We start from the raw sequence: 24,040 nt of genomic DNA, 5'->3' as shown, positions 1-24,040 counted from the left end.
ATTTATTCTCGGTCAGCCATCTTTATTTCTTCATCTCCTACTAATTCTTCAACCACAGCACTTAGACTCTGTTCCTACCACTTATATACCCTTGAAACTGTTCTTAAGAAGAGCGCCAGTGGCTTCCAAGTCAGAAATTCTATGGGTATTCTTTAGTGATGGGCCTCTAGGCAGCATTTGTTACTGTTGCGCTCTCCCTGAAATTGCTCCTGCGACCTCTTGAATTGCATTCACAGTCTTGATTTCCCTCCTACCTCTCTGGTTGTCTTTTCAGTCTCCTGCAATTTAATAGTAATTACAAGATAAATAAGATTAATTAGAAGAATGCAAAATTTGTGTTAATTTAAGAACAAAACATGAGTCTTTAAGAAACAAGGTTGTAGCAGGAGATTTTGGGCAGGGGGCACGCTACTCTGTCATTAGAAATACTGGAAAAGGTTCAGAAGTATTGACATTTGTTTGGTTTATTCCTTTTAACCTTATAAGGTAGAAGATTGTATTCCTGCTTAACTACAAAGAATTTTAAGTGGAGAAGGAAAGGCCTGTGTATTAGGCAAAAGGGGTGCTGACGCAAAACACCAGAAATCTGCTAGGCGTTAGAAAAGGGCATTTATTTGGGGTAGGAGCTTAACAGTTACTGGGCCATAAAGCATAAGTTACTTCCCTCACCAAAGTCTATTTCCACATGTTGGAGCAAGATGGATGCTGACGTCGGTGAGGGTTCAGGCTTTCTGGGTTCCTCTGGGCTCAGCTACTCTGTTTCCTCCACAGGGTCAGCTGTAGACTCTAAAGTGAACGGCTCTGTCTCTTTCCCTGGGGCTCCAGCTTAAGGCTTCAGCATCAAACTCCAATATCAAAACTCCAATATCAGAAACCTTCAACTCTGTCCTTTGCCATGCCTTTTATCTGTGAATCTCCACCCACCAAGGGGCAGAAACTCAATGCCCTAATGATCTGGTTCAATTAAAGCCCTAATCATAACTCAGTCAGGCCCAGGTACAGATCAGATTACAAATATAATCCAGTATCTATTTTTGGAATTCATAACCATATCAAACTGCTACAGCATGTGTTCAGGACACCGTGCACTGTCCTTTTTGATTGGAAGGATGAGGATATAGTAAGACAGTAGTAGTGATGAAGTAGGCTGTTTCTGTGTTGTGGGTGTTTCCAGTGCCAAGGGGAGGAGTTTGTACTTAATTTTGTAGATAGTGAGGAATGGTTGAAGATTTCTAAACCGTGGGCAACAGTTTAGGAAAGGGAGACTATCTTGGTCAAGGGCTGATAATCCCGTAACATTATTTTCAATGACCAGATGGCACTTCTAATGGTACTTCCAATCTTTTTTGTAGATTTCCTCGTGTAATGAGTTGAGTCTTCTTTGGCATTTCTGTAGCACTTTGTCATACATCTGATGTAGAACTTCTCACGTTGTATCATTACAGCGTTTGTTTTTGTCTTCCACATTGGATCTGAACTCTTCAAAAATAACTAGTTTATGGATATTGTTGATCTTGGTAATCTTCCCCCATGCCCATATAGTGTTTGGTATAATAAAAGTTTCCTGAATTAATGAATGAATGAAGAGTTTGAATTTTGATTCTCAGATATGAGTAGCTGATCAGAATGCAACGGTTTTCAAATTTCTACTATTTACAGAGTTCAGTAGATTAGAGAATCATTCCTACCTTCTCTGAGCTGATACATCTTTTAGTTAATAAAACCTAGTTTTATGAAGAGATTCTATAACTCTAAAAGCCTGTGTCATTGAAGACACTCATGTAATGTACTGCACACCCTATGCAAATCAGCTCTCTGCTCAGGGCTTGTATTTGTTTTCCCCATAGACATAATCCAGGCGTTGGTTGTTTAAAGCAGCAGATGGAAGCAGGAGTCCATGGAGATGTGAATTTATTAGCTCTCACAATGTAAGACCACACTGATTGTGCTAAAGATTAGAAGATTTCTCCTGAATGAGAGAGATGGATCTTACTTTTTGTGCTGTTTTCTGTGGTGTGGCTAGCTCTTGTGACTAGAGTCAGTTGTAAGAAGGCCAGAAAAAGATCTTGTAAATAGACCTTCCATCAAGCCCCAGAATGTTGGTTGCAGCTGTCTAATAATAAGAGGGGCAGCCTTTCCTCCTTGTTAGGTGCAGACTAAATCTGTCCTATAGTTATTGCTATATTTACTCCTTCAAGCATGTAAAAGCCTGATTTTGAATGCTTTGTACATGACTTATTTGTCAAATTAGAAAATTTGAATTATTTCTTGAAATCCTTGGGAATAATTTTTGCAATATATACTTTAGTCTGAAAGACAATGATTGAATTGGAAAATAATGTATTTAATCCTCTTCCTAAAAATACAGTGCTGCCTTTGCTAAAAATTTTATGACTTGATAGAAAAATTGCAAACTTCCCTGACTTTTCCCATGTATTTTACTAGGATTCTGGCAATTACTCTAAGATTGGAAAGTTTTTAAACATTGCTTGTGGTGTGTAGAAGTAACAGAATAATACCGTGAGAGCTAACCTTTTACTCTTGAGATATATATATGTATATACATGTGTGTATGTATGTGTGTGTGTGTGTATATGTATATAGTGAGCCATGAATTAAGAGACAGAAGATTCTTTAAACTTTGGCCGAAGTCCTACTTTGAAAATGGCAGCCAGTAACCAAAGAAACAATTCTGGGATTATTAAAGCCTGGGTAAAACTAGTGTTTTTCATGCTGTGCCCTTTTAGAAGTCTGGAATGGGGAGCGTTTCCTGTGACAGCATTATCAGCCATGAATAGATGAATGAATTTGTCCATGCTCAGAACTCATAACACGTGTACTAGCTCTCTCCAGGACATAAAAGCAGAGAAACCAACCCAACAATGATCTAAGCTCCTGAAGAAAGAGGCTTTCGTGACTGTGCAAGAAGTGAAGACCAGCATATCTAGAGATAAAGAAACAAAAGAGCCTGTGACAGTATCGAAAGAATCTGACATTTGCTTTGTCTGTACAAAGGAAGAAAGGAATTTTGCCGACTTAGTCAAAACAATAACTGGTTTTACGTCAGTCTGAGCCTAAAATACAGGCATCAGGATAATATATTTTTCTTTGTTTTTCTGAAGAATTATCTTTTTAAAAACGTATGTGGAATGGTTTTGGTTTTGGAAAGAAAAACGTGGCGTGGATTTTATAAGATTAACAGATGTAGGTGGAGATTTTATTGTTTTGTTTGCCAAACCTTTTTAATAAGCAGTGAAGTCAGAGAGGGTATCAAAGATTGGAATATTTCTTCTGGGACCTTTGTTCTTTTCTTACTGCTTCAAATAATTTCAGCCAAATGGCTGTTTGTGGGAAAGAAAAACAAATGTGAAAATATTTTTCCCTATTTTGACAGTGATTCAGATGAGACATGTGAAGAAAGACATGGCTCTGATGGTAGTGATGGTATACTTATGCTGGACCAAGAGAGAACTGGTTTAGTGGAACACAGCATGATCTGCTGGCTTGATTGTTTGTCTCTTTATCCAGCAGTAAGCAAGGAGACACTAGTAGTTGACAGTCTGGGGAGTGGCTTTTTTGTCTGGTATCTATTATGGATGATTCCAGTATTCTGCGAAGGAGAGGGTTACAGGTGAGTAAAAGAAAGCCTTTTTCTACTGAACTCCTTCCTCTCAGTATCTTTTGAAAATGTACTAAATAGATTGCTTTAATTTTATTTACTACATTTCAGGCAGGAGGCAGGGTAGAGTGCCACTAAGTTTCTTTTTATTCCATCATGTATAGTTATAATGAGAGCATTTATATAAGACCTTTCTATTTCTATAGAAAAATGCTGTCTAGGCTTACTTATATTAAGCGAGTGGAGTAATTAACTCAGACCTATGTAGGATCCAAGCCTATTTTTGGACATCAGACATCACTGGCAGATTGTTTATGGGAAACATATTCTGTTCCTGACCACAGTGTTTACCCCTCCTCTCCCTTTAATTAAGTCATATGTATATGAAATAAATGTTTGACTATATACATAATTTTAAGAACTTTTCTAAATTATCCCTTTGCATTATATTTACACCTGTTTTGGAAGCCTTTTCTTCGTTAATTAACTTCTTGAGAGTTTGACATCTGGAGAGGTAAATAAGGTATAACAATGAGGGAAAAATAGAGACACTGATAGATACTCTTCAACTGAGTTTTAATGAATCCCCTTAGTACTAAAAGAATATACACCATGCTTCTTTTAAATTTGCTGATTATTTTTTTCATGCTTTGTAAAGTAGATCATCCTGTCTTAGTCTTATTCGTTAAGAACAAACCAGCTTCTCTTTAGTCCATCACTGAAGGTTTTTAAGAATTGATATAATGAAGGTTCTACTTTAATGCTGAGCTAATCAGTCATGAGGGGTCTCAACATGAAATGTTTTTTTTTTGTTTTTCACTTTGTTGGGTATTTGTAAAACACTTTATTGGTATAAAACACTTGTGATCTTTTTAATTATCATGAATTAACAGGATTATAGTTTCCTTAATGTCCTCAGAAGGAAAATTTATGTGGTTGGTAAAACTTAAACAAATCATGATATATGTGGTTCCCAGATATAGAGTATATTTTAAAATTGTGATATGCATTAATATACTTCTTATTAATGACATTGAAGTATTCAGAGCCCATTGGGAGCACCCACTAAATCTTTAACAGTTGTCCATTGTGACCCAGATTTTAAAAATCAGTAACATGAGCTCCAATACCTTATTTTAATTTCTCCTGTTAGTACAGTCGGTTCAGAGAGATTTGACACTTGATTTCTTAGAGATATTTTAGGAAGTATTTATCAAGTACTCAGAAGACATAAGTAGTGATGTATATTCAAGTAGCTATTAATTTAAAATGTCTGACTGTTCCTCTGTAGGCACAATTAATTGTATTGTCTGTTTATATCTTTACTTCTCTTTAGTTTTCTAATATTATAGCAGAGTTTTTGAGTGGGGAATATTTTTTAGTTACGTGCCTACTTCGTGTTTAAAACAATTGTTTTCTCCCCAGTGACTGAGTCTTTTTTTAGTATCTGCTATCCCGTTTTCTTATATCCTTCTTCTTGATTCTTTATTTCTATCTAACAGGAGTTCTAAAATGCCAGGTTACATATTTATTGTAGGGTGTTTGCTGTACTTAAAAATTTTTTATGATATCAAAGTTTATTTTCCAGAAGACTGCATTGGAACGTTCTGAAACAGAAGCAGAACTTAAAAAGTAGCAGTTTAGATTATTTATTTTAAATAGGTAAATTATAATGTAAAGCTTGAAAAATAACTTTTGGGTTTATATACTCATATATAAACACAGAAAAACTAAAATATGCCCAGTGGTGCGGGTGATCTCTTAGGCAACCTGAGATCAGAAGTAGAATATCCAGATTAATGTTTGGGCCTTACTAATTGCTTTTTGGTGAATAAGTTAGACTTCTCTGAAGTTTTCAAGAAAATCAGCTAAGATATAACCTACTTTGATCCTTTAGCTTTCTTTGCTAGTATTCTTTGAAGGTGACGGTGCAGTAAAAAGTGTGTTTATCAGTTCCACAAGAGCAGACACCTTGTGTATTTTGTTTGCCATTTTACCTTCAGTGGCTAGAACAGGACAAAGTATAAAGACCATATATTTGTTGAATGCATGAATTAAAAGAAAATAAAGGATGTATGTCTTTAAAGTTCTGGACAATGTGATAAATAAAAAAAACTTAAAACAAGCATAAATATTGGGTAAGTATAGATATTTGTTGATGATATCAGAATACCTATTTGTCTAGAAACTCCAAAAGAATTGATCAAAAAACTAGTACAATCAAAAGAGTTCAGAAAAATGGCCTGGTTTAAGATTAAAAACCAATAATATTCTATTTTTTTTTTTAAAGATTTATTTATTTATTCCCCCCTGCCCCTGCTCCGGTTGTCTGTTCTCTGTGTCTGTTTGCTGTGTCGTCTTCTTTGTCCGCTTCTGTTGTCTGCGGCACGGGAATCTGTTGCGTCATCTTTTGTCAGCTCTCCGTGTGTGCGGCGCCATTCCTGGGCAGGCTGCACTTTTCTTTCTCACTGGGCTGCTCTCCTTATGGGGTGCACTCCTTGTGCGTGGGGCTCTCCTACGCGGGGACACCCCTGCGTGGCATGGCACTCCTTGCACGCATCAGCACTGTGCATGGGCCAGCTCCACACGGGTCAAGGAGGCCTGGATTTGAACCGCAGACCTCCCATGTGGTAGACGGACACCATAACCACTGGGCCAAGTCCACTGCCGAGATGAGAAATTTTATGTTGCATATATGTTCAAAGCAAGTTAAGAGATAATGACAATTAAAGGCAATGTATGATCCTGAATGGGATCTAACAAAGGAGGAGAAAAGACTCAAAAAGACATTATTGGGACATATGAAAAAACTGGAATATAGACTATAAGCTTTTTATCAATGTTAAATTTCTTGAACTTGATAACTACACTTGAGGTGGATGCATAAGTGTATATCCTCGTTCTCAGGAAATGTGCATGGCCAGGAGAATGATGTATACAATCTATATTCGAGGATTCAATAAATGAATTGCTAGGTAGGTAGGTAGATAGATATACTGATAGGTCAGATAATGCAAAAAGATAAAATTGGTGAATTTGGAATATCTGGAAGGGTTTGGTGTATTTTGGAGTTCTGTTTGGGGCTTTTATTTTTCTAACTGTCCTGTAAACCTGAAAGTATCTCAAAATATAAGGTTAAAAAAATATATATATATATATGATAGAAAAAGATGTTCTACTCATTTTACTCAATAGCAACAAAATTCCCAAAATACTAAAATGACTTTATTAAGTACCTGTCTAATATGAAGAAAACTGTAAAATATTTTGAGAGCTAGAGAAGGAAGGATATATCATGTGGAATAAGAAGATAATGTTAAAGAGAACAACATTTAACAGATGTTAATTTATAGACCTAGAAGGAATAATTTGAAAAATAGACAAAATGGTTCTAAAGAGCTGACAGAATATCCAATACAACTTAAAAGAAGATTATAAAAAACTAAATCTAGTTTGGGTACAGGCAGCCTACCAGATAGGCTAATTTGAACCTAATTTGCTGTATAATAATTAGATCAGTATAATTTTGGTACAAAATAAATGTACAGGGAAGTAGATGTGGCTCAAGTAGTTGAGTGCCCATTACCACATGGGAGGTCCCGAGTTTAGTTCCTGGTGCCTTCCAAAGAAGGCAAGGAAGACAGCCAACTGTCACAGTGCAATGAGCTGATGCTATGCAGTGAGCTGATGTAATGAGAAGATACAATGAGAGACACAACAAGCAGGGAGTAGATGTGGCTGAAGTGTTTGGGTGCTTCCCACCCACATGGGAAGTCTCGAGTTTGGTCCCTGGTACCTCCTAAAAAGAAGATGAGCGGACTCAGCACACAATGAACAGAGAGCAGACAGTGAGCATAAACAACAGGGGTGGGGTCAGAGGGGAATAAATAAATAAGTAAAACAAATCTTTCTTAAAAATATAGAAATAATAAATAATAAAGCCAAAATAGACCCTAGTATATTTAATAATATATGCTAAAGCAGACACATCAATGGAGGTAAGAAGAATTAGTAACAATTATGGTGTGTACAAGTTCCAGGTAAATAAAACAAATGAAAAAATGAGGGTTCTTACTCATAAAGAAAAAATAGCTTCCCACCCCCCCCCAATTTTTGTTTCATCTCAAGTGAATCATGAAATTTTACTCCAGTAACTTAGGGCTAAAAATTATCCTGTTGATAGTGCCTTTTTTTTCTTTAAAAGAAGGTACTGGGGATTAAACCCAGGACCTTGAACATGGGAAGCAGATACTCAACCACTGAGCTACATCTGCTACCCAAAATTGCTTTTTTTTGAAGTACAAATTACATTATTTTGGGCGTTTAATTCAGATTAAAGCAACTAGTTAGTATGTATTGTATACCTCTTTTGTATACTGTTAGGCCATACGTTGCTTTGATCATAATGATATATTTGGCAAGTAGGTATTACCTGCATTTTCAGGTGCAGATAATTTTAAAGAAAGAACAGAAGATTGGTTCAAATTATAGTGCTACCACTTTCTAGCCATATTAACCATGGTCAAAATTTGCTTCTATTTCTGTGTACTCTGCTAGTATGGAGATAAGAACTGCAGCAGGAAGACCAATCATGAAATTGTTGAAGTGAAAATTCAAGAAGATGATAATGGATTGGATGTGGGTGATAGTAGAGGATTTTCTGATTTGCTTCTTTTACAGTAATTTCCTCAAGGACAAACAGCTTGCAAGTGGTCAGGCTAGGTGTGTGGGTTAAGATACTCAATATCCTAATTTAATATTTAAATATTCTTTAAATATTAAAGAAATTTATTGACTCAACAAAAATGGAAATGTAGAGTTAAATACTGTAGTGTATTTTGTTTGGCTTTACTCTACTTGTGTTTTCCTCTGTGTAGTGGCCTGTTTCTCAAATTGGCTTCCTATATATTAAAAAAAGAAGCTTTAGTGCTTTGAGGTTGCACAATCCACGCACTGCAACATCCCTAGGTCTTAATGGTTAAAGGACACCTGGCAGATTACGTATGAGCAATTTCCATTTAGAGAGCCTCTCTCCAGTAGTATGGATTGGGATTGCTTTATTTTAAAATCAGTTCAGGTTTGGGTCTTCCTTATGGTATAAATTGGCTCTCATCCTACTGCTACTTTTGGAACATCTGTATATTTGAGGTTGAAATTCCTTGTGAAAATAAGGTGTTTTTATATTTGCCTTATTGCCCAGTCAACTTATGGGAGATGATTTTATTTTAACTTTTAAAACTCAACTGACTAGCTGTGATAAATTTTTATTAATCAGTGCTGTTAATGCCATCATTTCCACATTAAGTATTTGCCTGTAAGGAAGATAAAGTAAACAGTTTTCATTGCATAGAGTCAAATTTCTCAGATTCTGAATTGGGAATATTTGTTGTACTGATAAAAATTATTGCCCTTAGGCGAAAGCTATGTAACATTCCCATCTCCTCCTTTTCTGTCTTTGCTGTTAAAAAAATGAGAGTGCCGAAAGTGCCATTGTTCAGGAGTACTTCATTATTTTGGACAATAAAACATACTCTGGGTAGTATTTTTGTTGACAAAGGTTTCTTAGGACAGTTTTTATTTAGAAAATTATGAATATCATGATAGATAATTTCCTGGAAAATGTGATTCTGTTTAGATTTTAGTCCTTAGAAACAAAATCTTTAAGAACCATGTAGATTACAAGCATTCCAACCCTTCTTGCCAGTTGTTTGACTTTAGAAAAGATGATAGATGGACAAAAATATAACCTAGTTATTTGCTTCTGATAGACTATGGTTCTTCTTTTCTGTGGGAAACATGATAAAAATAAAGAAATTAAATTTATATTCATATAAATACATGTATATAATTATTCAAATACAAGTTTAAATTTGTATTCATCAGTTTTTAATAACACCGAAGTATTTTCATCATCAATAAATAAAATCACTTGAAAAGTTAAGTAATTTATCTCATTTATGTCCATCTTCTTCTTTTCCCTATTCCATTTTTTCTTATTATGCATTGTAGCCACAGCAGTCTTTCGTATTGTTGTGGTTTAGTTTTTCCATATTCATTCATCTCCTAGCATTTCCCACTCCTGGGCATTGTTCTCCTTCTCTACCTGTCAGCCTCCTGGTCATCCCCAGGAAGTTGTTTTAGACCTGAGCACCTAATTTTCAAATTCTTACTGTCAGCTTGATATTGTCACCTTGATTGCAGAGGAGGATAATTGACCTAGTCTCAGGTCTTTAGAGTTCCCCTACTTTCTGGACTCTATTTTAACAGCACATTCCACTAAATACCTTGACTTTGTACATGGAGTTGTTTCACTTAGAAATCTTACAGTAATCTAAAATCACATTTCCCACTCATCTCTGAATTATAGTCCTATAGCCTATTGTGTAAATCAGGGTCATAAACTGAAGGTCTGTGAACAATTTCCTATAGATATATTTTATTGGGCCATTTTAGAATATTTAAAGAAAAATTGATCAATGTAAGTCCCTGCCAATCCCCCTTGTTTTATACTCCTCTACCTCACACATTTACTATATTTCATCACTTCTCTTTTTAGATTTTATTTATTCCTTTCCCTCCCTCATTGTTTTGCGATCACTGTCAGCTCTTTGTGTCTGTATATTGTGTGCTCGTCTTCTTTTTTAGGAGGCACAGAAACCTTCTATGTGGGAGGGAGGTGCCCAATAGCTTGAGCCACCTCCGCTCCCTTTCATTGCTTCTAATGCTCATATTTTTTTTAATCACCTTTTTAACAGCTCTGAAATTGTGGTATGTTACTTTTTAAAATTTCCTATACTTTTTTAAGGAGGCACTGGGGACTGAACCTGGGGCCTCATGCACGGGAAGCAGGCACTCAACCCCTGAGCTACACCCGCTTCCCTGTGTGTTACTTTTGATGTATGTTTCACTTTAATTGGCAGTGGGTATTTTGTATTGTGTGTTGGTGTGTTTAAATCATACTGGCACCTAAAATACTGAGATCTCTTACAATTAATGGATTTTCAAATTTGATGAAATACAGTATATTACTGACCCATGAAATCATTTGAGTTTGCAACATATATGTCTAAATCTAAAGATCTCTACTTTTTAGCTCTCCATCTTTCCTTTGTATAATGTTTGGAAGATCTGTGTTCCCTTTATTCTTTTTCTTTTTATCAGTTAGTACCCATTTGATGTGTTTCCTTTCTTATAAACTTGGGCCCCATGTATCATCAGTTAAAGGAATATTACTGACATTTCAAATTCTTCATTCCCTTGTTCTTCCACCAGCTATGTCTCTTGAAATATGTGTCTCATATTCTACCTCAGGACTACTGAGTGATGTTTAAAAATACCATGAAATTGTGTGGATTAGCACCTCTGCAAATTCATGGTTTTCAGCTTCAGCTAGCTCTTCATTTCCCTCATTTTTTTTTTTTTAAATTCATAATAGGAATGAGTACACAGGAAAGAATATATAAATCATATATCTTAAATCTTATTGCTATCTTTTAAATCTCTCCTGAATCTGTTTTTATATTTCTACTTTGTATTCTCAATATTGGGTATTTATATTTTTTTTCAAGATCAACAGAAACTTGTCTGTTTTGTTGGTTTTTATAAAAACTAGAAAACCATTTTGCTTTAAATGTATTTCTTGCAAATGGCATATAGTAGGTTTTTTGTGTTTTGGTTTGTTTGTTTGTTTATTTGTTTTTGGGCCAGGAATTGAATGTGGGACCTCATATGTGGGACGTCGGTGCTCAACCACTGAGCTACATCAGCTTCCCAGAGTTAATTTTTTTCATTTGTTTGTTTGTAGTTTTTTTTTTTTTTTTTTAAGGCGGTACCGGGGATCAAACCAGGGGCCCCGTTTATGGGAAGCAGAAAAGAAAGAACTAAAATACTAAAGTATTTGTGAAATACTGTGAAGTATTTAGTTGAAATACTTAAATACACCACAAAACAGAATGTGAGAATGGTGCAGTTCCCTGTTAATTGCCCTACATCAGTTCCTGGTCTCTGCTGCGCTTCACCTTGACTCTCCCCTTCGTCTCTCTTTTGTTGTGTCATCATGTTGCTGCATGCCTCACTTGGGCAGGGTACTCGGCTTGCCGCGCCCAGGTACCCAGTTCACCATGCGGGCACTCGTGCAGGTACTCGGCTTACCATGAGGACCCTCGACTTGCTTCACAGTCACTTGGCTCACCATGCAGACACTCACGTGGGCACTCGGCTCACCATGCAGGCACTTGGCTCGCCACATAGGACTGGCTCGCGGTGCAGGCGTACTTTCTCTTCCTTTTTTTCACCAGGAGGCCCCAGGGATCGAACACACGGCCTTTCATATAGTAGGCGAAGGCCTTATCACTTGAGCCACATCTGCTTCCCAATAGAGTAGGTTTTTAAAAAACCTTACTTATATCAGTAAAATTAGTCTATTTACATTTATTACTATTACTGATATATTTGAACTTGTTCTTGCATATAATTTTCTTGCATTCCATGCCCTACATTCCCATGCTTTACTGCCCCTTTTCATTTTTGACTTTTAAAAATATTGATAGCAGGAGCGGGTATAGCTCAGTGGTTGAGTGCCTGCTTTCCATATATGAGGTTCCAGGTTCAATCCCTGGTATCTCCTAAAATTAAATATATATATATATGTAAATAGATAGTTTTCTTATTCTATTTTTCTAGCTTTACTGGTTTGCTAGAAGAAATTCACAGTTTTAACCCTCTTCTGAACAACACAAGGGCTCATGCCCTCCATTCTTACATTCTGTTTTACTTCAGTATTTTAATTCTTTCTTATCTTAACAATTACATAAATTAGATGTTTCTGTTATTATTATTAAATACAGCCAGTGCTTACTGAGACTTACCTGCATGTTTATCAATTTTCTTGCTCAACATTTCTTTTTGGATCTTAGACTCCTCCTGGGATAATTTTACTTCTGCCTAACATAGATCATTCAGACATTTCTTTAATATAGATATGTTGGTAATAAATGCCTTATTTTTGTGCTTGTCCTTAAAAGATAGTTTTTCCTGGTAAAAGATTTTATGTTTGCTAGTCATTTTCTTTTATACTTTTTACAGAATTTTCAGCTGTGTTCTAGTTTCTACCATTGCTATAGAGAAATATGCTATCAATCTAGTTGTCATTCCTTTGGAGGTTATGAGTCTTACTCTTTGGCTCCTTTTAATATCATTTTGTCTTTTCTGATTTTCAATATCATTGTCATATAACTGGGTATGGATTTATTTGTTTATTTTTAATGTTTGGTATTCAGATGGAGACTTAGCATGCTCAGTGACTAGAACTGACCAAAGACAGCTTTTAGCAGGTGCTGCAGAGGGAAAGAAAACAGCAACTTATCCTGCAAGACAGAAGGCCTCCTGTGAGTAAACATAAGGAGGTGGACATTTGAATGAAAGGGAAGTAGAAACTTCTGCAGACCAGTAAGGGAGAGGCCACTCTGAAAAGTGGGATGCTAAATTAGGTGTTTCATGATTAAGAGGCATCTACTCTTTTAGTGGTGGAGAATATATATTTTTACTCCTTGGTTTTAAATGTTAGTAGAGAAGCTGTCTCAAATTCAACCATTCTTCCATTTCCAGTGGAGTGGATGATTGAATTATGTTTCTTAGAACCAGTTTATTTCCTTCTCTGGGAAGAAGGCTGCTATTGCAGAAGAAAAGGGATGAATTTATATAAATGTTATGGTGGTTCGAAACTGTATATATGCCAGAAAACCATATTTTTAAAACCAGTCATTCCTGTGGGTATAAAACTTTTGTAAGTAGGACCTTTTCAGTGTTATTTCAGTTAAGGCATGGGCCAGCGTGGGTCTTAATCTTAGTGTAGTCCTTTGTACATGGGATGAGAAAGAGAAAGCCACAGAAGCAAGAAGCTAAAAGCAGTGAAACCGGGAAGAGAAGAGAGATGAGAAGACGCCACCATGTTGCCTTGCCATGTGGAGAGGAGCCCAGGATTGCCGGCAGCCAATCTTCGGGAAGATGATGATATTATGATTTGGACAGTTTTCTCAACCTCAAAACTGTACGCTAATAAATTCCCGTTGTTAAAAGCCAGTCTGTTTTGTGGTATTTGGCTTTGAGCAGCTCAGTAAACTAAAACAGATTTTGGTACCAGTAGAGTGGGGTGCTTCTATTGCCAATACCAAAAAATGATGGGGTGGGGGAAAGACTTTGTAATTGAGTAATAAGTAGAGATAGAAAGAATTGTGAGGTGCTTGATAGAAGAGGCCTAGCTTGCTTTAAAGAGAGTGTTGATCGAAATATGAACACTAAAGGTACTTCCTAAGAGGCTTTAGGCAAAAGTGATGAATGTGTCATTGCAAACTGGAAGAAGGGCAGTCCTTATTTTAAGGTGGCAGAGAACTTGGTAAATTTGAGTCCTAATGTTGGATGGAAAGCTGAATTTGAAAGTGACGAGCATGGATATTTACCTGAGGAGATTTCTAAACTAAATGTGGAAAATGCAACCTGATTTCTCCTCGCAACTTATAGTAAAATGCGAGAGGAAAGGGATAAGTTGAGAACTGACCACCTGTGTACAAAGAAACCAGAAGTTGATGGTTTGAAAATTCTAAGCTTCTGGAAAACAAGTCCCCAGAGAATAGTGCTCCATAGGAGGGTTTAACTAAGCATGGAACCAGTCAGCCATTTCACTGCAAGTCAAGATTGGAAATACAGTTATCCAGCAAGGTTTTGTGGAATGTTCTTTTGTCTAATAATTTGAACCCCTGTGCACTACTTGTAAACTGTTTTTTTTTGTGAGAGCTGTATGAATGGAGCTACTGGGCTAAAAGGGTCAGAAAGGGAGAGATTGACGGAAAAAATGACTTCACAGGCAGAACCGTGGAAGATGAAGTCTGGACTGAAGACATCTCGGGCTGAGAGAGAAGACCCACCCCTGTATGAGGAAAGGGTGAGTATACCCCAGAGCTTGGAGAGAGCAGGCCTTCCGCCCTCCCCCCTTGTTCAGGAAGAATGTTACCACCCAAGTGTTCTCAGATGCCTGGGGGATTGTGGAGAATTTGACCACCACCCCAATGTTTGGCAAGGGTGGAGCCCAGAGTCTGGCCACCACTTACATATCTAAAGGTGGAGTTAGAAAATGTGAGGAAGCTCAGGGAGGAAGCTGCTTTAGGCAGAGACAACTTTGACCCATAGTCATCTCCTCTATGCTGGTGACTATTGATAAAAAGGATAAACACCAGCCTATGATTCTTGGCTGGCATATTTACGTATGGGGGAAATGGTTGCTGCCTTTGGATACTTGGCCTTTGTCTTTTCTTAGGAAATATTTTAGGGCTTTAGTCAATTTGAATAATGAGTAAATCACATAGAAAATGATTCCCTATGGGTATATGTGAATGTACCATTTCATATTTTATGTAATACCTTTAGAAATTTGCTATAGGGAAAAATGAAAAGGTATGAGTGGTTATTTCTTTAGGATCCAGTATATATAACTTTCTTGGCAACTTCAGAATGTAGTTCAAGATCTTATTATTTCACTTATTATGTTCACTATAGTTGCTTTAAGTGACTATACTTGGTGTTGCACATTTGTTACATACAATATATTACTTTAATAGGGAATATTTTCTTCAGCAGGCAGTATCAAAGTGTGTCAATTAGAGGAATCCAGAAGATAGTAAAAGAATTTTAGAGGCTCTTAAACAACATGTCCTTGAGTGTTGAGGGTAAAGTTAGACTTTGGCTCTAGAGCCTTATTGCTTGTGGTTCACTTTGGAAAAGTACAACTCCTTATCATTAATGATAACCAAAATTGTCAAACTTTCGGTTTTTAAATTATTTTTAAAAATTTATTGAAGTATATCACTCATACATAAGCATACATAAACAATAAGTGTATACTAATAGTTGTGAACTTATAAAACGAATGTACATAACATCATACAGGGGTTTCATTAACTCACCTCACCCTACCACCGATACATTGCATTGTTGCGAAACATTTTTAACTAATGATTAAAGAGCATCTTCAAAATATTACTACTAACCAAAGTATCTTACATTTGATGTATTTTTCCCCCAACACAGCCTATTATTATTATTATTGTTATTACTATGTTATTTATATATGAACATACATAATAAATGTATGGTAAAAGTTGTGAACTTACAAAGCAAACATGCATAACATCATACAGGGGTCCCATACATCAGCCCACCATAAGCAGCTTGCATTGTTATGAGATATTTGTTACAAATTGTGAAAGAATATTGTCAAAATTTACTACTAACTTTAGTCCTTATCTTACATTTGGTGTATTTTCCCCCCAGCCCACCCTATTATTATTTTTAAAATATATTTTTATGACAGGAGTTGTAAACTTACAAAACAATCATGCATATGTGTAGAATTCCCATATAACTGCCCTCTATCAACACACCACACTGTGGTAGAACATTTGTTACAGATTATGAGATAATATCTGGACTACTAGCAGGTCCATAGCACACATTTGGCACACTTTTTCTGTACTCCCCTATTATCAACACAGTACATCTTTGGCATAGATACATGAATATTACATTATTACTGTTAACCACAGTCCATAAGTCACTCCAGTTATATTTTTCCCATGCTTCTCCACATTCACATATGCCTTCAGTAGTGATGTACATCTGCTCTAGCTCACACAGGACACTCTTGCATCTGTGCCATCAACCACAATTCTCATCTACCTCTGGAATTACTGTGTTAGTCAGTTCCTAGATTATTCTCTAGCTTTCTTTCAGTTGGCATTTACATCCCTAGACCACCCTTTTCAACCACATTCTCATTTATAAACCATTATAATGTGTTACATTCAACTTTATACATTTCCACACTTCTGCAGTAAAGTTAATTAAAACTTTAACACACATTAAACAATAGTATTCCATCTCAGTCTTCCTCTTATCCCCTTTAAAAATCCACCATCTACCACCAGGTATTGAAGATATTTTCCTACATTTTCTTCTAGAAACTTTATGGTTCTTGCTTTTATATTTAGGATTTTGATCCATTTTGAGTTAATTTTTGAATAAGGTGTGAGATAGGGGTCCTCTTTCCTTCTTTTGGCTATGGATATTCAATTCTCTCAGCACCATTTATGGAATGGACTGTCCTGCCCAAGCTGGGTATGTTTGACAGGCTTGTCAAAATCAATTGACCATAGATGTGAGGGTCTGTTTCTGAACCATCAGTTGGGTTCCATTGATCTGTGTGTCTGTCTTTATGCCAGTACCATGCTGTTTTTATCACTGTAGTTAGGTAATATGATTTATGTACAAAAGTGAGAGTCCTTCAACTTTCCTTTTCCTTTTTAAGATGTTCCTGGCTACTCAGGACACCATATCCTTCCAAATAAATTTTGATAATCATGTTTTCCATTTATTTAAAAACTGTTGGGGAAGCAACTGTGGCTCAATCAGTTGGGCTCCCGTCTACCATGTGGGAGGTCCTGGGTTTGCATCCCAGGGTCTCCTTGTGAAGGCAAAAGCTGGCCCATGTGCTGCAGAGAGCTGGTGTAGCAAGATGACCCAACAAAGGGAGACAAGCAGATACAGAAGAAACATATATCAAATGGACACAGAGAAGGGACAGCAAAGAATGGAACAAGCTGCAAGGGGGGCGGGGGGATAAACAAACAAATAAATAAGTCTTTAAAAAAAAAAACCATTGGTGGAATTTTTATCAGGGTTACATTGAATCTGTATATCAATCTGAGTAGAATTGACATTTTAATGATATTTAGTTTTCCAATCTGTGAGCATGGAATGTTCTTCCATTTATTTAGGTCTTTTTTATTTTTTTTAACAATGAGTTGTGTTTTCTAAATAAAAGTGTTTTACATTGTTCATTAAGTTTATCCCAAAATATTTGAGTTTTTTCTGTCATATTTTATTTTCACCACTCTATTGACACTTTTGGTTACTTTTACTGTTATAATCTTCATTTCTAGACTCTCTTTCAAGCCTCTCTCTCCTGTCTTTTCTTTTCAGACTGTATCACACCCTTTAGTAATCCTGCAAAACTGGTCTCTTGGTTATAAACTCTCTCAGTTTCTGTTTATCTATGAATATTCTAACCTCACCCTCATTTTTGAAAGACAGTCTTGCTGGATATAAGCTTCTTGACTGGAAGTTTTTCTCTTGCAGTATCTTAAATATATCATCCCACTGCCTTCTTGCCTCCATGGTTTCTGATGAGAAATCAACACTTAATCTTATTGGATATCCCTTATATGTTATGCATTGCCTTTCTCTTGCTGCTCTTAGAATTCTCTTTGTCTTTGGTCTTTGACATTCTGATGAGTGTGTGTCTTGGAGTTGGTCTATTTGTTTTTTTTTTTGGATGAGAGTACATTGTGCTTCTTGGACAGGGATATCTATGTCCTTCAGTAGGGTTGGGAAATTTTCTACCATTACTTCCTCAAATATTCCTTCTGCCCCTTTTCCCTTCTCTTCTCCTTCTGGGACACCCATGGCATATATGTTTGTATGTCTCTTGCTGTCGTTTAATTCTCTGAGATCCAGTTCAATTTTTTCCATTTTTTTCTTCATCTGTATGTATTTTTTCAGAGGCTATTTCTTCAAGCTCACCGATCCTTTCTTCTGCCTCCTCAAACCTGCTATTATATGATTCCAGTGTATTTTTTATTTCATTTATTGCACCTTTTGTCCCATAAGATCTACTGTTTTTCTAGATATGCTTTCAAATTCTTCTTTGTGCTTATCCAATGTCTTTTTAATATACTTAATCTCTTTAGCCATCTCATTGAATTTATTAAGGAGATTTGTTTGAACATCTATTAATTAGTTGTCTGTACTCTTTTATGTCACCTGGAGGCTTATCTTATTCCTTTAACTGGTCCATACCTTCCTGTTTCTTGGTGCGAATTATAATTTTTTGTTGGTGTCTTGGCATCTGGCCTCTAGATGTATTTATTCTTGGTGCAGTTTCTCTCTTTAGTTCAGGGCTTTCTTGCCCTTTCTCCCTTGCTGGTTCTGTAGTAGAAGCCAAGGATGTAGTTAGTGCTGCAAGCTGTGGAGGCTCCAGCTGTCCTCATTGCCCCGGGGACCAATGAAGCTTCTTCCAACCTTCTCCTTTGCTAGGGGTAGGGACAGAGCCACAACTGTGTGTAATCTGAGTTGTGCACGCCTTGATTGTATTTGCCCAGAGAGACAGATGAAGCTTCATGCCCTTTTTTCCCCTGCCTGGGGTGGGGATAGAGCTGCAGGTGTGGCCAGCCATCTATGTCATGTGGGTACAAAATGATTGCAATTGCCCTGGTAAATTTCCAGCTATTCATTCTGTGCCAGCCACATGTTCCTGCAGTTACCCAGAGAGGCTGGTGCTGGACTTAGCAGCTTCTTCCCTGCTAGAGGTAGAACTGAAGCCTAGGTTATGGCTGCAGTCTAATCTGGGTGAAATCTGTCATTGTAATTTTCAGTCAGCCCAACTTCCCCTTATGCTGAGGGCAAAGTCCAAATGGCAGTTAATGGCCTATATCTGACTTGGACAGGTTCAAACTTTAGCTGTTCTTAGGGTTATACTTTAGCCTTCCGAATTTACTAATCAGTAGCTGACGTCAGTGGCCAACCATCTCTCCCTCCCATTTTTAGGAAATGGAGCTTCCAATTCCACCTACAGAACAGTTCCTGGGGTAGCTTGGGCTATGAGAGTAGGATGATCACCAGCCCCCACTGCATGGCCTGCATTTTCCTGGAGAGGCTGGCACAGGTCCCCGCAGCTTCCTCCCTGCTGGAGGTGGGGCTGGGGCTTACGCAAGACCCGCAGTCTCATCTGGATGGAAAGAAGCCAGTCCCTACCAGCACTGAGATTTTCAGTCAGCTCTCCTTTCCCTTGTGCCAGGGATGGGGTTAAGATGATGGCTTCTAGCCTCTTTCTGACTTGGACATGTTCAAACTTTAGCTGTTCTTAGGATTATTCTTTAGCCCGCTGAATTTACTCTAATCAGTAGCTGAGGTTGGTGCCCAACGGTCTTCTTCCTTCCCCATTTTTGGGAAGTGGAGCTTCCAGTTCCAGTCATGGAATAGCTCCCATCACGGCTTGTACCTCCAGTGGAGGATGGGCACCGGCCTTCATGGCGTGGAGTGCTCTACTTATGAATTGTCTCTGCAGAAGGGCAGTCTTCTCCTTCCAGGATGTTGCAGGGTGCTTTTCTGATCTCCTGGAGCCCCCTAGCAGGTACTTAGATAGCTCTGGATGATTAGTAACTGCTCTGTGGCATGAGCTCACTCTAGGAGCTCCTTACTCTGTAGCCATCTTGCTGATTGTTTAAATGTACTTCTAAAAAATTCTATCCTTGGATTAACCTTTGTGAGATAGACATAATATGAATTTTTATCTCAGATGTACAGATGAGAATAATGAGGTTTAGAAAGATTTAATGACTGTCCAAGGTATTATGTGGCAAGTATGTAGCAGAACTGTGTTTACCTATTTTTCTTTCTCTGAACTCTGGGTTCTGTATACCATGTACAGATACCCTGTTAATATCCTTAAACTATTTTTACTGTTCCTCTAACTCAGAAGAACACATATATCATTTGTGTGACATTTTATAGAATAAAATATTTTCTTCTATTTGATTTTTATAACCACTACAACTAACCCTTAGAGATAGTTGAAATCCCAAGTAACACAGTTATGTTACTGAGCCATGACATGAATGCATTGTTTCCTGAACTTCACAATTGTGTTCTTTCCACAGTTCCTAATATTATTGTATAATGTAAATACTCTATCATTGGAACCTGTTATCTGTGTAACACCATATTCATTTAATGGAATAAATAATCAAGAAGCATTTTCATAGGAGTGCCATAGCTGCACAATGCACTGGTTTTGCACTTGCTCCTGAAATCAAGACAGACTCACAATAAAGTAATAAGTAGAGACAAAACTCCATAATGCAGAGCTCAGTAATAGTGATAATTTATAAGATATGAAGTCGAGAGATAGCATGAACCAAATCTCCGCTAGGCCTAGAGAATTGTGCAAATGATGCTGGAAAGGTAGGCTTTTAGACTTTATTCATTGAGGAGTTTTAGGCAGAGAAATGGCCTACTCAGGCCTGCATTTTTAATATATCTTTTTGACTATACTGTTTATTTTGTTAAACCCACATCATGACCAAGTTGAGTTTAATGCAGAAATGCAGGGTTTGCTTAATATTAGAAAATCAATCACTGTACTTCACCACATTAACAGACTAGAGCAGAAAAAAAACATAATTTTAGTAACTGCAGAGAAAATACTTCATAAAATCAGTACCCATTCATGATAAAAACATCTAAGAAAATTAGGAAAAGAATGGGATTTTCTCAAGCTAATAAAAATTACTTATTAAGAACCTACAACTGGGAAGTGGACTTGGCCCAATGGATAGGGCATCCTCCTACCACATGGGAGGTCCATGGTTCAAACCCTGGGCCTCCTTGACCCATGTGGAGCTCGCCCACTTGCAGTGCTGATGCACACAAGGAGTGCCATGCCACGCAGGGGTGTCCCCCACGTAGGGGAGCCCCACGCACAAGGAGTGCGCCCCGTAAGGAGAACCGCCCAGCGCGAAAGAAAGTGCAGCCTCTCCAGGAATGGCGCCACACACACAGAGAGCTGACACAGCAAGATGACTCAACAAAAAGAAATGCAGATTGCTGGTGCCGCTGATAAGGATAGAAGCAGTCACAGAAGAACACACAGCGAATAGACACAGAGAGCAGACAATAGGGGGGGTGTTGCGGGGGGGAAAGGGGGAGAGAAATAAATAAAAAATAAATCTTTAAAAAAAAACCCTACAATGAGCATCACTTTTAGAGGTAAAATTTTGAACACTTTCACCCTAAGATCAGAGGAGAAACAATGCAAGAATGTCTATTCTTACCACTTTGATTCATCATTTATAGGAGATCCTAGCCAGAGCAGTAAGGCAAGGAAACAAAAATATAGGCTTAGAAATAGTAAAGGAAAATAATAGTAAAATAAAATAGTAAAGGAAAGAAATAGTAAAAATCACTCTATTCATGAATGACATGATTGTTTATATATAGAAAAATTCTAAGGCATCTACGAAACAATTGCTACAACTAAGGAATTCAGCAAAGTTGCAGGATCCAGTCAATATATAAAAATTGATTGTATTTTTATTCTAGAAGAAAGCAATTGAAACATGCAATAAGAAATTATTTGCAATAGCTTAAAAAATTTATACTTAGGAATAAACTTAGCAAAAGGAGTACATGATCCCTTTGATAAAGACTACAAAACATTGCTTAGAGGAATTAAAGAAGAGGTAAATAAGTGGAGGAATATCATGTTCATGGAGTGGAAGATTCTATTAAGATATCATCTATATCCTAATTGATCTGTTATTACAGCAGACTTTATCCTCCCCCTATACCCCTTGTTGTTTTATGTTTGTTGTCTGCTCATCTTCTCTTTAGGAGGCACTGGGAATGGATCCTGGGACCTCTGATGAGAAAGAGAGGTGTTCAGTTGCTTGAGCCACCTCAGCTTCCTGGTTTGTTCTGTTTCTCATTGTCTTTCCTTTGGTCTCTTTGTTGCATCATCTTGCTGCATCTGCCTGTTACACTAGCTCACTTTCAGCAGGAGGTTCTGGGAAACAAACCTGGGACCTCCCATGTGGTAGACTGGAAGCTCAGTCGCTTGAGCCACATCTTCTTCCCTGTAATTTGATTTTTAACAGAGTGCAGAGCAATCTGTTAGGGAAAGAATAGTGTTTTTAACAAATGATGATGGAATAACTGGGTTGTTAGGTGGAGAAGAAGTGAACCTTGGCCCCTACCTCACATCTAACACAAAAATTAATTTGAAATGGATCATAAACCTAAATGGAGAAGCTAAAATGATAAAATTTTTAGAAGTAAAATATAGAAAAATATCTTTGCAACCTTGGGGTGGCAGAGGTTTCTTAGACAAGATTTTGAAAGTATTAACCATAAAAAAAAATTGAAAAATTGTCTTTTCACCAAAATTATAAAGTTGCCCATCAGTTGACATCACTATTAAGTTTGATAGACAAACCACAAAGAAAATATTCACAAAACATATCTAACAGAGGTGTTGTATTTAGGACATAAAAGAACTTTAAAAACTAAATAATAAAAAGATAACCCAATTTTTTAAATGGGCAAAAAGTTTTAAGACATTTCACATAGTGTAGCAGTTTGATATTATTGATGAATTCCAAAAGGAAATATTGGATTATGTTTGTAAATTGATCTTTTCCTCTGAGCATATTAGATTATATTGGATTCTTAGGTTTACTTTATTAAGGGTGGGAACTCACAGATAAAAGGCAAGGCAAAGGACAGAGTTAGGGGTTTTTTGATGTTGGAGTTTGATTCTGAAGCCTTAAGCTGGAGCGCCAGAAAGTAAGCACACGGAGGAAAGAGAAGCAAGCCCCAGGAGGAGAGGAACCCAGGAAGCCTGAACCCTTGCAGACATTGGTAGCCATCTTGCTCTGACACGTGAAAATAGACTTTGGTGAGGGAAGTAACTACGCTTTATGGCCTGGTATCTGTAAACTCCTACCCCAAATAAATACCCTTTATAAAAAACAACCAATTTCTAGTATTTTTTCAGCACCCTCTTGCTGACTAACACATATAGTAATATATGCCTGTGGCTAATAAGCACATGAAAATATGTACTACATCGTTAGTCATTATAGAAATGCAAATTAAAACGACATTAAGATACCACTACCCTCACATGGATGGCTAAAATTTAAAAGACTGGTGTTTATATTGGTGCAAATGTAGAGCAATTGGAACTCTTCTTCATTAGCGTGAGTGTAACATTAATATATTAATATTAAAGTATTTAAGTTTAATATATTTTAATATATTAATTAAAATGTAGAGCAATTGGAACCCTCATATATTGTTAATGGGAATGTAACATGATGTAGTCACTTTAGAAAAAGGTCTAGCAGTTTCTTATAAAACTAAAAATATACCTACCTTATTACCTAACAATTGCACTCTTAGATGTTTACCTAAGGCAAATGAAACATAAACCCATTGAAAAACTTGTACAGAAATGTTAATAGCCCCATGCTATAAATAATCCTGATGTCCTTCAAGGAGAAAGGGTAAATATACTATGATATAGTCATGTGATTGAATACTCCTACTATCACGTGTAACAACATGGGTGAATCTCAGAAACTTGCTGAAAGAAGCCTTACACAAAAGGGTTCATATTTGTATGGTTCGACTCATATAAAGTTCTAGAGCAGGCAAAACTAATCTATAGTGAAAAAAATGAGAATAATATTTTCTTGGGGGTGCATAGGAGGGAGAGTGTTTTTTTGGAGATTGACTGGGAAAGGGCATGATGAA

At 37.0% G+C, this 24,040-nt stretch overlaps 1 protein-coding gene across 7 annotated transcripts in view; it reads left to right on the top strand.

Moving 5' to 3' along the window:
* The window catches only part of MAST2 (microtubule associated serine/threonine kinase 2), a 236,912-nt gene that overhangs the window by 82,976 nt on the left and 129,896 nt on the right, over positions 1–24,040 (top strand). For 4 of the 7 annotated variants that reach the window (XM_058303652.2, XM_058303649.2, XM_058303648.2 and 1 more), the window contains exon 4: positions 14,481–14,558. The exons of the other annotated variants lie outside the window; for them this stretch is intronic. In XM_058303652.2, coding sequence (XP_058159635.1) covers positions 14,481–14,558 — 78 coding nt within the window. The remainder of the gene's footprint in view (positions 1–14,480; positions 14,559–24,040) is intronic. 7 annotated transcript variants of the gene reach the window in all.

The sequence above is a fragment of the Dasypus novemcinctus genome, chromosome 9, assembly GCF_030445035.2.
Source record: "Dasypus novemcinctus isolate mDasNov1 chromosome 9, mDasNov1.1.hap2, whole genome shotgun sequence".
NCBI lineage: Eukaryota > Metazoa > Chordata > Mammalia > Cingulata > Dasypodidae > Dasypus > Dasypus novemcinctus.
The sequence above is the reverse complement of the archived record's forward strand: the minus strand, read 5'-3'. Positions and strand labels throughout refer to the sequence as shown.